At 40.3% G+C, this 14,963-nt stretch overlaps 1 protein-coding gene across 1 annotated transcript in view; it reads right to left on the reverse strand.

Annotated features, from left to right (window-relative positions):
- Positions 1-14,963, reverse strand: part of ADCY2 (adenylate cyclase 2) — a 450,913-nt gene that overhangs the window by 109,468 nt on the left and 326,482 nt on the right. Inside the window, exons 9-12 of the mRNA XM_032279123.1 lie at positions 14,319-14,451; positions 12,757-12,933; positions 8,937-8,980; positions 4,594-4,674 (exon numbers count right to left, since the gene is read on the reverse strand). Of these exons, the coding sequence (XP_032135014.1) occupies positions 4,594-4,674; positions 8,937-8,980; positions 12,757-12,933; positions 14,319-14,451 (435 nt within the window). The remainder of the gene's footprint in view (positions 1-4,593; positions 4,675-8,936; positions 8,981-12,756; positions 12,934-14,318; positions 14,452-14,963) is intronic.

A 14,963-nucleotide genomic window follows, 5' to 3' on the forward strand; every position in this document is an offset into this window, starting at 1 on the left:
TACAGGCGTGTGCCACCACACCTGGCTAATTTTGTATTTTTAGTAGAAACAGGGTTTCTCCATGTTGATCAGGCTGGTCTCGAACTCCTGACCTCAGGTGATCTGCCCACCTTGGCCTCCCAAAGTGCTGGGATTACAGGCATGAGCCACCATGCTTGGCCAAAATTTATTTAGTGCCGGTTTGATAAATAGGTAAAATTTGTGTTGTGGGAGCTTGTTGTACAGGTTATTTCATAACCCAGGTATTAAGTCTAGTGTCCATTAATTATTTTTCCTGAACCTCCCCCTCCTCCCACCCTCAACCCTCTGACAGGCACCATTGTGTGTCATTCCCCTCTACGTGTCCATGTGATCTCATCTCTCATCCCACTTAAAAGAGACAACATGTGGTATTTGGTTTTCTCTTCCTGTGTTTGCTAAGGATAATGGCCTCAAGCTCCATCCATGTTCTTACAAAGGATATGATCTCATTCTTTTTATGGCTGCATAGTTCTTTGATTCAAGGGTATAAGCTTTAGGGAAATAAACTTTTTTTTTGGTATTTCTTATTACTCTACCAGCTGCAGAACTATTATTCTGTTTCACAAGACTAGACGGAGAAATCAAAGATGGTTAACATGAAAAGGACCAGAAAATACAAATTAAGATAAATTTTAACTATACTCACTTTCAGAACTGTGTCTTTATCAAACTATGAATAATGTATACTGGTAATAAAAACAATATTTCCTTCACTGAGAAAAATATAACTTAAAAATGCTCCTGGAAAATGTCAGCTTGGGAGTGAGAGTGAAATTTAGGAAGTGAAAATAAAACCAGTGCCTCCTTTACTGGTCGGGTCCGCACGTGCCCAGTCTACGTTTCCATGGCCTGTGACCTGCAGGTGGGTGGAAAGTGCTCGGAATCAGGCTTGCTTGCCTTGAATCCCCAGAGCCTCTGTGGTGCTTCTTGAGCCCCAGTGCTAGATCTGTGTTGGGGTCACGACTGAGTCCCCACCAGTGGACACCCTCGCCTCCCTTCCCACAGCACACTGGGTCTGGCTTGGGGCTTCTCCCTTGCAGCAATGACGGATGGGCCTGATTCTCCTCACCTTGTCTTTAGAGTTAAGACGACTATATTCTTCCTACACACTTAATCACCTCTGTGAATCCTTTGAGGTGGCTCCGCTCCCACCACTGATTTGGAACACAGGTATCTCAACGTTAATTTTGCAATAAGATCAGATGCATTTTGGATGGATGGTATCACATGCTAAAATGTGAAGATGCTCCCATATAGAATCTAGCTTTTAAAAATATTACTTGCTGAATACATCATGCTATAATTTTTGTCTCTCCAATTACACTTCAGGTTATTTGTCAGCAGTATACTTGGGAATATTTTGACTTGTAGAAAACAGAAAGATTTATAAATGTGATTTGGATATTTGGAAGGGGATAGATTTGTGTGTGCTGATCAGGTCAACTACTACTTGCAGGGGGTTGAAACTACAGAGAAAGAAGGGCTGTGGAGGGGAGAGGTGGGGAGAGAAGGGAGAGGGAATGTGTGTGTGCTTGATTTACGGCCTCCTGACTTTTTATGATCCCAGTAGTCTGCGGCATGAAGGAAGCCAACTTCATCCTGGGGTATCACAATAAGTGATTCTCTGTTTATTTATATGAAGGTTTTTGTTTTGTTTTGTTTTATCAAGAGGTTAAGGAAAATAAAGGAAATTCTGAATACTCTGTTGACTAGAGGGGCGTGGGTACACCCACATCTGCACACAGAATTATTCAAGAATATGAGAAAGCAAGTTCTTGCTGCAAAGCAGATACCATGCAAGAAGGCCACTTTCTTATTTACTTTTTTTTTATTATACTTTAAGTTCTGGGGTACTTGTGCAGATCTTGCAGGATTGTTGCATAGGTACACACATGCCATGGTGGTTATGAACTGCAAATCTGTGTCCCCCACCAACGTCTATCTGTTGAAGCCCTAACTCCTAGTGTGGCTGTATTTGGAGATGGATCCTCTAAGAATGAAATGAATGTTAAATGAGCTCTTAAGAGTAGGACTCTGATCTGAAGGACTACTTAGAAGTCCTACTTAGAAGGACTCCAAGGAGTCCTTCTAAGACAAGACACCAGAGAGCTCCCCACCACCGCGGCATGCACTGGGGGAAGGCTGAGCAGATGCTGACCTCAGTCATCTCTTAACAAACGCGTGTTCAATCCATCAGTGAATGAATAAGCAAAAATCTGCATAGAAATCACTGTTTTATGCCAATAGCAGGAATGAATGATACATCAAGCCCGGGGCCCCAGTTGAGTCCTCAAATGAAAATTCAAAGATCAGAAGAACTTCATATCAGAGAACAAGAGGAGTTAATGAGGAAGGTATAACAACAAGTGACTGAGTTAATTAAAAATATATGCATAAGAGCTTCCATTTGAAAAATTTCCCTTTTATTTTTTGCGTATAGCACACTCTTCTCGATTTGATTTCTGAAACACGTTGGGAAAATTACAGCATAAGCAGTTACATCAGCACTAAGCATTACTTTGGAATAAAACTGCATTAAAGCATAAGGTGTTAACTCAGCATGTATTTGAATACTAAATGATGCAAAGCAAACACACAATCTAAAAGCAACTTTACCAACAATAAAGCAAAGCCAATGGTGGCACTCTATGATGATTTGTTTGGTAGGTGGATACAAAAATAGTTTAAAAAGGTAGGTGTCCTGCATGAACACATGCTGAGGCTGACTTTAGGAATTCGTTTTCAAAATATTACTGTTATTATTATCATTTGCTAACTTTTGTCAAAAAACAAGACTGCCTCTTTCTTCTCATCTTGTGTCTTATTCTGGTGAGTCACAGAGTATCAGCTGCTATTTCCTCTGGTTGAATGAATGCATTCTTACACCTATATTTTATGAAACCAGGTGCCTCCCTAGGTTTTAGCTGCTGTTAGATTCCAGGAAGTTATTTATTTCTCAGTGTGTGATGGTTTGAGGCAGAGGTGAGGTTGTTTTTTGCACTGACCCTAGCATCAGGCAAAGCAGAGCATTGGTCCAGGTGGGGGGCCTTGGGTATTCTGGGACAGGAAGGGGGCTTTGCCTACTTGTAGTACATGAAGGGTCTCTAGACAGGTAATAATTCAGTGTTCAAGCACATCTGAATGGCAACTCTTGCCTGACCAAGATGCTTTACTGCTTAGATAATATGCACTTGCATTCAGACACAAAGGCACACACCCACCACAGACACACTTAACACACTCATGCAATTCTTTCATAAGCCCTGTAAATATTCTGTAATAAATACTTACAAGGAACAATCTAAAACAGGCATGCATTTCATAGAGCCATATACTATTTGAGGCCCTGTAACTTAATTTTGGAGACGAAGAGCTCTAGGTGAAAATCATTTAGACTTTTCAAGAGTCAGCTTTCATGATAAAAAATTGAATAGGTTTCCATAGGATGGAAGCTTTTCTTTGAAGGCTTTTCATTTGGACCTCCCGATGTTTTCACTGCAGTTCAACTCAACAAATATGAATGGAGCGTCTGATGTGCACCAGGCACCATGCTAAGCCATGTGCTTTCTGCTCTCCATGGGTTCAGTTATGACACACATACGCAGGGAGAACACGAAGGCTGATGAACACAATCATTCTGTCCAGGTGGAGAAAGCCATCATCTTCTTTCAATTGTTTCCCTCCCACAACTCTGGACCATTTAAAACCGTAACAGCAATTCTTGGCTTCAGAGGCTGAATGACAATTTGTGCCCCCGAAATCAGTCTTACTCTCATTGCTCACCAATGCGAATTCTCTTCCAGGATTTAGAACACAGGTATCTCAACATTAGTTTTGTAATAAGGACAGATGCATTTTGGATGGATAGTACCACATGGTAAAGTTTGAAGATTTTCCCCATATAGAATCTATCTTTTAAAAATATTACTTGTTGAACACATCATGCTGTAATGTTTCTCTCTCCAATTATACCTCAGGTTATTTATCAACAGTTGATTTGGTAATATTTTCTAGGAAGAGTTAAATATTTTTAAAAAGATGAAAGAAATACTTTTAAAAAGATGTAAGAAGGGCTGGGTGCGGGGGCTCACGCCTGTAATCCCAGCACTTTGGGAGGCCGAGGCGGGTGGATCACAAGGTCAAGAGATCGAGACCATCCTGGTCAACATGGTGAAACCCCGTCTCTACTAAAAATACAAAAAATCAGCTGGGCATGGTGGCGCATGCCTGTAATCCCAGCTACTCAGGAGGCTGAGGCAGGAGAATTGCCTGAACCCAGGAGGCGGAGGCTGCGGTGAGCCGAGATCGCGCCATTGCACTCCAGCCTGGGAAACGAGAGCGAAACTCCCTCTCAAAAAAAAAAAAAAAAAAAAGATGTAAGAAATACTTCTAACAAAAGCTCTTTGAGGAACAATTGAAGTGAAATTAATGAATTGTCTCAGAAACTTGGCTTTGTCATGCTAACTAATGCAGAGCCTATGATAAAACACATTTGGAACCTATGACATTATTTTTAAATAATAGGGTTCGAAATAAAAGATGAATGATAGTTTAATATGAAAATGTACCCACTTTTGTGCGTTGATTCCATCAATTGCTTGAATCATCCTTTCATTCAATTCTTCTTCAAATCTTTTCTTTTGTGACTTGGTTCTATATGAAAAAGGAAATATTATAGGTAAGAATATTATTTTTTTTGTAAGAATATTACTAGTAAAATAAATAACTAAGCCTATCTTTTAGAGCTACATAATAGTTTACATCCTTATGAGGTACAGATGATACTTTGTTGCATATATGGACAATGATCAATCTGAGTATCTGGGGAATCCATCATCCTGAGTATTTATCATTTCTATGTGTTAGGAACATTTCAAATTCTTTCTTCTGACTACTTTGAATTACACAGTACATTGGTGCTAACTACAGTCATCCTACTCTGCTATCAAACATTAGAACTTATTTCTTTTATCCAACTAAAGGTTGGGCCCCCTGACCAATGTCTCTTTACCTACCCATCTTCCGTCCACACACTTTTCCTGGTGTCTGGTGTCTGTCATTCTACTCTCTACCTCCATGAGTTCAACTTCTTTGGCTCCCACATATGAGTGAGAACATGCCAAATCTGTCTTTCTGTGTCAGTAAGGCTATTTTTCTATGATGTCAAAAGCCTTGTTTAATTCTGACAATCAAGTAGAAAAAGAAATGATAGTCTATGAGCAGGCTTTTCTCTGTTAACATCCAGACTCTCTTTGGATTGAGTGAATACCTGAAGTTTTTGGGATAGTAAAAATATTGCCTTATTCACCCACAGTGAAATTTACTGGCATTTACAAAGCAACACTGAAAGACATGTGCTTGGTGTTTGAGATAAAAGAACTTTCTCTGCTAAGAGATCTATTAGCTTTTGAATTGCTACCTTTATAAACTTTATTTTATGATAGAATATATTGGTTCTAGAAATTTCCCTGTAAAAATGTGGCTTGGTTGACAAAATAGTCATTCCTTTTTTGTGTTTTTCTTGGTTGATTTTCAAGAATTTGCAGAACTACAGTCTTATTTTAGGTATACCAAAGCTTGATTGTATGTATTTAAATGCCCCTCAGTTTTCAAAGCACTATTCACAGAAAACTCGACTTTTGTTTGTAGATCATCTCAGTTTTAGAAGCAAATAATCTTTAGCCATAATATAAGATGCTTTCTGAATAAATTGTGCCAAATAGTAAGAGCTTTTCAAGGCTATTTGACAATTCGCATGAGAATGATGTCAGGAGAAAACCAAAACCGTACCTATTCTTAGAAGTTAAACATCCACCGCAAAGGTCAAAAGCACAGCCTGCTGACCTGAACGAGGCTATGTCTGTATCTTGGTTTAGGCATGAATTCTGTGTGTTATAGTTGCTTAGATTAAAAATAAATAGAACATCTAATCTGGAATTAAAAAACACACTTTTCTGACTTCAGAATTGCCTCTATATATGGATAAGAATAGCATTAAATATGCAATGTCACATTTATCTGTAATTAAATCTCACAGAATGATCATTAACGAGATGCATGAGTTTTCCAATTCTATCATTCTATGTTTCTGAATTTGTGCCTTCAGGTCTTGTCTTCTTCAGACAGGCTGAGAGCAGTCATGTTTAAAAAAATTAAATGAATTGTATTAAGTGATCTGCCCATAGATATTGAGCCAACTGAATTAAGAGGTTTTAGTATCAAATTCCAAATTGTTTGAAAAAGGCAAATCAATTTTTATATTCCTTAAAAAAAAAAAAGCAAGAAACCTTTTAACCACCAACTAGTATGGCTTGAACATTCTTATTTATAGCTGAAACCTGCAGGACCTTAGACCCTTCATTTAACTTTCATCAGTCCCGTATCTAGACTTGAGTTTCTTGACTTCAATTAAATGGCTTTCTCTTCTGCAAAATCTAAGAAGGAGTGGTGTAAGTACGTTGAGGCTTACAGGAAAATGTAATTCTTTGATATTTTTGTCCAGTGCTAACAAGGCATTGCCTTTGTTAACCTGCTTTAGGATTTGCTTAGATGATGCCTGCAGAAAGCTCAGTGCTATAATGTGACACACGTAGTAGCCAATAAATGCATGCTTTGTGCATTATTTGAATCCACTAATTATCTGGACAATAATTCTTGACATACAGACACTTTTCTTGTCTCTGCAGTTTTGCACCCTCTGCTAAAATGGCACAGATGATAAGTCCCCTGCGGCTGATGATCTCCCCACCAGGAGTCTTAATTCACCTCCAGGACTCTCTCTCTCTGACTTCCAGCATCTCTCATCTTCCCGTCCTAGCACCTTCCCCTGGCCACCACCGCTGGCCTTCTCACTGCTCTAGGACGCCAGTCCCTGTGTCCAACGCATCTCCATTCTGTCTCCCAGGCTCCTTCCCCAGATTCATGCTACCACATTCCCTGGGCTGTTAGGTCTACGCAGGCACAGGAGGGGACACATGCCAAGAATGTGTGGGCCAGGCAGGAGGCTCAGCCAGGTATCATAAGGAAGCCCATGTTACAAACCCTGGAAGTGTCCAGGCAGCCTGGAGTAAGTCTGACTCAGAACTGGGGTTCTCTTCAGGAGGGCTTGAGGTCACCAAAGATCAACAACTACAGAGGTAAATGGAATAGATATGGAAGAGGCCCTTAGTAAAGCAGGCAAGGCTGATGAGCTGTTAGGGATACCTGCTCTGGAGTCACAGAGCCTGGGCACAAATGCTGGCTTCATCTCCACCAGCCATGTGACTCTGGCATTCTCCTAATCATTTGTGCCTCAGTTTCTTCCCTTTTAAAATGATAATGGTAACACAGTCTATCTTGCAGTAATGCTATAGAGACCAAATTAGAGTTTTTATAGACAGCACAAATAAAAACAAGAGCTTCTTATCATTGTCTTCCAGACAGCACTCATCACAGATGGCACTGCCCAATGCAATACTGGGGTTCCATGACACTACTTTTCCCATTGTAACTTCAATAAATAGACACTTAAAGCAGAATTTCTGGAAGGGAGAGGCAGATAACAGAAGAGATAGTGAATAGGAAGTGAAAGGAAGTCCATGAAATTTCTGTGGTCAGTTGCTCATAGATGTGCTAGCATGTTATTGGCTATAGGCACCGTGCTTTCTCTGGGTATCCTATGGGCTCTCCTATATAAGTTCTCTTTATTACAGTATATGCCACTTAAATATAATTCTTCAAAAGCTCAAGAACCAGATTATCTTCATAACATAAAGACTGTGAATGTTATATCGCAATGTTAAAATGTCAAATTTTGCACAAAGTCTAAATTAGAGTTTATCCCAACAGTCACTTAGAAGGATACCGGGCTAATGTGCATGGTTGCCTTGTTTCCGCAGGTGACAGCCTGTGTTTCATTTTTACTTGGATAAAATTCATTTTCTATAAAAAATAGTTCAGATCTCATACTTTTCCTTAGCTTCTATAAATCTATCAATAGCTCCAATAAACTGACCTCTTTGTGGAGAAAGGAAGGCTGGCTTAGCGTTTGGGACTATATTTTACATTGGTTATCTGAATGTCCCCATATTGATTTGATTACCTCCCACACCAATATTAAAGTAAAATTCTGAGCCCGAAAGATAGAAGAAAATGGGGAGAAAAAGGGGTTAGTGGAGGTGATTTGACAGTGGCTGGTGACAGGGCATGTGGAGCCATTTGCGGGAAGCTTTTTTCTTTTTTTGAGCAGAGTGGGCTGCCCTTTATTTCAATAGAAATACACTGGAATTATCTTGCATTTATCTTTAGAATTCAACAGAAAAGTATAATTTTTTTGTTTTCTTTTTTCTTGAGACACAGTTTCACTCTGTCGCACAGGCTAGGGTGCAGCGGCGCGATCTTGGCTCACTGCAAATTCTGCCTCATGTGTTCAAGTGATTCTCATGTCACAGCCTCCCTAGTAGCTGGGATTACAGGCACATGCCATCACACCTGGCTAATTGTTTGTCTTTTTAGCAGAGACAGGGTTTTGCCATGTTGGCTAGGGTGGTCTTAAACTCCTGACCTCAAGTGATCCACCCACCTCAGCCTCCCAAAGTGCTGGGATTACAGGCAGAAAAGTATAATTTTAAGCAACATACCCATTTTTAAGACAATTTAATTTTTTACCACACAACAATATTAACAAGAGCCACCTTAGGAAGCATTTAACATTCTAAAATGAGTACCAGGTGGCTTCTCTCCCTCTTAATTCTCACAATAAGACCCCAGTGATTCTATTTTTAGAAGCTGAAAGCAATTTAATAGGGCTTTTCACAAGGAGCTGCACTTTCAGAAGAAGTAGCCTTTGAAATTACCATAATTGATGATAATTACTATCAGAAATGAATAAAGAGCAATAAGCTTTTAAAAATCAGATAGTCAAAGGGATACAATACCTTAAGGTGCGATTTTGAAAATTATGCTGACCCATCGGTACATCCTATATTGAGAAAAAAAGGTTATTAATTGTCAAAAACATATTTCAAGAAGAACGTTGCAGTGCTAATGAGGTAGAACATATTTCCTCTTTTATCATAAACGGTAACATTTAGCTAACAAATAATTCATTACCCATGTGGAGAAAAAGAGCTTAATCCTAAATATGAATCAAGGTGTAAACTTCAGTGCATCTCTGGAGTGCTGGTATAGTCTCTAAACTCTGGGTGCTGCAAGCATCAGGATTGCTTCTGGAGCTCTAAGATTTACAGTCTGCTCTTATCAGATCTGATTTCAAACAGTGGCCTGCCGGGGACCGGTCTCAGAGTTACCATCAGTAACTTACAACCATGTGAAAATGGACTTTGGTATCAGACAAATATTAGAAAATGCTTTAGAAAGAACAAAAACATAAAATCTATAGTCATCCCCATCACTGAATTGGCCTGTTGTGAAATCACAAACCATCAGACAAAAAAGAAGAAATCAGCAAAGGGGTGCTGGTAGTTCCCGAAAAAGAAATGGAAGAGAGACAGAATTTATCCGTGGAAAACCCACTGTCAAATATTCATTAATAGACTTTCAAGGAAAGATTCACCTTTGCACGTTTATGGTGGGAATGAAAATAAAAGTTGGAACACAACTGCTCCAGAGAAAGTTTTGTTTGCTGCTTTGATTTCCAAGGTTATATTAGGATATGGATTTAGCCTATAGAAAGGAAAGATTTTTTTTGAGAAAGTGATTGAGCTCCAAGTTTCATTCCATACAGTAATGTATTATTCAAGAGCTCTATCAATGTTGAATCAGGAGTGAATGGAGTTCTGCATAGGGGATTGGATAAAGCAATCACTTTCAGCAACGTCAGTTGTTTGGCTCTGGAATTTATAAGTGAAAACGCCCAATGGGGTCTTTCTGAAAGTGAGTGAGACACATAGTTAAGTCAAAGTGGTTTGGGCTTAATGCATCACCAAAGCCTTGGGACTCTCTTAAAATATGCTATACTACTGCCAAGGCAATCCAAGCCTGGCTTTGAACCTGCAACAGGTGGGACCAGGTGGTTAAGAAAATAGAGTTCGCTCAAGAGGTCCTTTGATTTTTATAAACAACTTCCTGAAGTTGAGGCATTCAACGGTTCTAGCCGTATCTTGAAGAAGGCATCTTTATCAACACATAACACCAGGCTAAAGTCAGACTGAAACCATTCCTGGGTCCCTGGCTCAGATAATAAAAGAGACAGTCACCCTTAAGTCTTAGGACAATAAAGGCTGATGAGAAATCATCAACAACAACATACCTGGAAAAGCAGGCCTTTCCCCCCAACAGAAACACATGAAAAACAGCACAGGAAATCACATTCAAGTATTTATATATGATTCTTATTTCTTAGAAACCAACCAATCAACTGATAAGTTGCTGGTGTACAATAAATCTCAACAGAAAATGTAGTTATCAGACATAGCACTAACTAGCAAGACGGAGGCTAACTTATCCAAATCAGTGTTTTTCATGAGTGACAGGAGCATAGGCTTTCACTGGTTGGATACTGGAGCTCTAGGATGCAGTTTCTCTAACAGATCTAAATGCTGAAAGGCCCCAGCTGCCCCAGGCCTCCCTCCTTGGATTGTTCTCTTCTTGATGATTTTATCCAGTGCCACTACTTCAAATATCATCTACAACCTGATGATGTTCACACGCATGCCTCTATCTTGGACCTGTCCCATGAGTTCTGGACGTGCAGAGCCAGCCATCTACGTCCCAGCGGCACTTAACTATGGATTAGAAGATGTCCAGCAGAAAAGCATTAATTTTCCATCTGAAATAACCTGATGTTCCCCTTGTATTGTTCATCTCAATCAATGGCATCATAATTGTTCCAGTTGTGGGGCCAAAAAGTCTGGATGTATCTCTGTTCCTAATGTTCATGGATATCCAACCCATTGCCAAGTCTTATTGGCTCTACTTTCACGTTAGCCCCTGTGTTTGCTTCTCATTGCTTCCATGGCTAACCTCTTAGCATAAGGGGGTATCATTCTTACTGGGGACCCCTGCACTCTTGCTACATTTTCCCAAAGCCTAAATAATATCATGACCATCCCTTGCTTAAGATTCTCCACGACTTCCAATTGCACACAGAATGCAATATAAGCTTTTGCCATGGGGCATCTCACTCCATGACCTCCCTTTGCTTGTTGTTCGTGATGCTTCAGCTACAGAAGCTTACTCTGTCTCCAGGGGACAACAAACTCACTTTCATCTTTGGGTCACTGACTTTATTCTTCAGCTACCTCCTCTTCCCAGTCACTCCTCTCTCTCTGAGACCCCCTCAGCTGACCTACCAGAGTGGGCCATCCCATTGACTCCGGATGCCATCACTCAATTTATCTCCCTTACAGCCCTCATCAGCGCCTCACGTGATCTCATTCATTTATTTGTTTTTCTTTTTTTTCTTTTTTTTTTTTTTTTTTTTTTTTGAGACAAATTCTTCCTCTGTCTCTCAGGCTGGAGTGCAATGGCACAATCTCGACTGATTGCAATTCTCCACCTCCCAGGTTCAAGCAATTCTCCTGCCTCAGCCTCCCAAGTAGATGGGATTACAGGTACCCGCCTCCATGCCTGGCTAATTTTTGTATGTTAGTAGAGACAGGGTTTCGCCATGTTAGCCAGGCTGGTCTTGAACTCCTGATCTCAGGTGATCCACCCCTCTTGGCCTCCTAGAGTGCTAGGATTACAGGTGTGAGCCACCACGCCTGGCCTCATTTATTTGTTTTTCTGTCTATGGTCTTTCTCTTGCTATTAAAATGCAAACACTAGGACTTGTGCTCTCTTACTGATTATTTGACAGGTCATGGTCTTCTGTCTGATAGTCACATTTATTTTTTAATTGGAAAAAGATGAAGAGAAGTTGGGAGAAGAAATAAAACTAAACCAAAACATGAATGCTGAACCCCTGCCTGTTGGGTAAGGGAGTATCACTTGGAGACCTTGGAATATGTGGGGACCCAGGGCGACTGGAAAACTCCACTTTCACCTGACAACTAGCACGTTCCTTCTCATCAGACAATAAAATTATGTAATATTACATTTTTAAAAATTGTAACTGCATCCTTAGCACAGTTAATAGCATTATACATGAAATTTAACTCCCAGATAGTTTTAAAACCTAACAATCCTATGGGGATCATCCTAAGTACTCGGTTGTATTTACTCTTCCCTCCTCCTATGGGCCTTTCTATTTTCCATCTCCATTTCAGCCGTCTTATCGCAGATGTCCCTGGTGTAAGGAGTTCAGTGCTTTCTCATATGCTGGAAGCTGGAGGAAAACACAGAATCATAACACAGTGTCCACTGCACTACTGCCAACACAGGCTGGACATCTGGGCAATGAAGCAACGGGCTTGATGATACCACTCAAACTCCAAGGGCATCATGCCTTTGTCTTTTTATTAAAAACCTCAAGGCTTTCCACTTCATGATAGAATTTATTTTTAAAAACCTCAATTAAAAATAGCTGTATTTAATTGCTACTATCAGTTGTAAATAACGCTGTCTTGGGTTATGAAGCTATAATGCAAAATCACACTAGGTTGAAACCCTGAGCAATGTGGGCATGGAACTCGCTCATACCCTGATGGTTGTTCATAAGGGCCTCTCTGAGAAGAAGGAGGCGGTAAGCTTGTCTCTTGCAGACAGGAGTTATTTTGGCAGGAGGTGCCCAGCCTTTGGTTTTGGGAAGTTAGCTTTCCCCCAGCACTCAGGCGTTGGAGGCAGGGGAGGGCATACCGTGGTGCTGATCTTGCCGTTCTCTGTGGTCATGCTGTCCCTGTGATGTAGGTGTGCAAAGGGCTTGGCTGCCCCCCAGGACTCCAAGTACCGGGTCATGCGGACCGAGGCCCTCATTTTGGCTCCATCGAGGGTGTGGCGAGGTCTGAAGAGATGCTGGGGGCTCCGTCGTTCCCCCTTGGGGTGAGAAACAAAGCATCACACCTGGCACAGCACAGGGACATACCCGATCCTTTCTGCATCAGCCTCATTGGACTAGGGTCATTCCTCCCGAAGTCCCTCCATTTGCCCTCTGTGGTTTCTGTCCTCATTCCTTCAGTGTTATTGGGGAACACATTATTTGATTTGAGGGATTTTTTTTTTCAGCTAGCAAAACACACGTCATTGAGACTTAGAAAACATAAGGACACGTTAATGGGCATGTTTTATTAAGTAAGTTCGTAAAGCAGAATGTGCTGATCTGTTTAGCTTGTTTTTGATGGTTGTGTTTTTTTAGAGTGATAGATGTAGGGGATTTGGGGCTATTTCTAATGCTAAATAGCCCCAAACATCGTGTTTTGGTGTTCTTTACCTGAACATAATGTTCTCTGTACATGTATTTTTTTGAACTCCCCCCCTCAGCCATCATCCCCCAGTCCCTGCTGTTTGCCACACATCTGCCTCTAGATTGGTCATCAAGCTAGCTGAAAGTTTGTCTCCAAAGGTGAAAGTAGGGCTTCCGAGATGCTACCATGAGTAAATGTCCATAAAGTTGATCTTGTTGATTTTATGATATTGGTTTTCACGGTTCAAAGGTCTTTCTTGCTGATATTTGCACCGTTCACCAGCTGTGTAATTTGGGAAGAGTCACAGGACTCCTCAAAGCTTCAGATTCTTAATCTGTAAATATTATTAATATCCATTTAGCAGGAATTTGAGGCGGGTTAAAAGAAATGAGAACTCTAAACCCCCTGATCTGGCCTAAATGTGGTGTAAATGAAATAAGAGATAGTTCCTCACTGTTTGTATGGGGTGGATCATCTTCCAGGCAGCAAACGTTTTTATGTTGCGGAAGGTAAATATGCTTGTACATACACGCAATCTCACAAGCATGTCTATGTAGTATTTATTTGTTAATCTTTCAAATATTTTTTCTCGCCTTTTTTCCTATATGCTCATTCAATTTTACTTAGATTTTCACCTTCTAAAGCCCTAAGCAAATTATTTTCTCTTTATTTAATTTCCCAACTGACAGGTATCAACAGCTGTGCCCACCGACAGGCTTCCAGATGCAACATCTGCCAAGGGATACACTGACTAACAGACACGACGGCTGAACTAGCATCCTGCATCAACACCCTCATCCTACAGACAAGCAATGCATTTCAACTGTTCACTGAATAAGTATTTGAATTCATGATTACAAAGCATCTTCTGTAATTAAACCACTATATGCATTTAAAATCATTTGGGGGACAAAAAGTAGCAAAGAATGGTATTGGTTATTGACTAAAAACATGTATGAATATAAATAATTTGCTCCTCTTCCCTTTTCATCATAGACCCTTGACAATGATACTGACCTTGGGGTTGATTACAAAGTAGGTTTTCACCAGGTGTTGTTTTAAATATGGGTCCCTAATGTCACCATCTCCCTCCTCCACTTTATAAGCGCCATTCAAGTGCTCCAGGGTGACGGAAGAAATGTGAACACGTCTGAAATTGCATTTTAAAACCACAGTCAAGACATAAAAGGATAAATGTGAAGAAAGATGTTCTATTTGTTCGTGATTTCCGAAATACTGTATCCACCAAATGAATGAAAGTCTACATGTCCTTGGGAGCACTGACCGCAATTAAAGTTTATATTCTGTTGGCCACTGCTTTGCAAAGATGCTTTTAGAGGTTGTGAGCTACTAATTTTGGAGTTTCTCTGCACTCACAGAAACCTGCATGGTGGGTGTGGTGAATTACAGCAAATGCAACTTGATTACCTTGAATTTTTGTGAGAATATCTTTTGAAATGTATGTTAAGCACATTTCAGGAAGCATGCTAATCTGTATAGTAGTGTAGATTTTCTCAGTGCTTGCTCTCATGCTTCTTTCAGTCATAGCCCTGGATAAGGATTCTCTTGACTGAAATACGTTATTCTGCCCAGAGAAGGATTCTGTCCTTACTAATTTTAATGTACTGGTTTTAGAGGTCAACAGTTTTAGACAGATGCCAT

The sequence above is a fragment of the Sapajus apella genome, unplaced genomic scaffold (genome assembly GCF_009761245.1).
Source record: "Sapajus apella isolate SASKATOON/1434 unplaced genomic scaffold, GSC_monkey_1.0 scaffold11, whole genome shotgun sequence".
Lineage (NCBI taxonomy): Eukaryota > Metazoa > Chordata > Mammalia > Primates > Cebidae > Sapajus > Sapajus apella.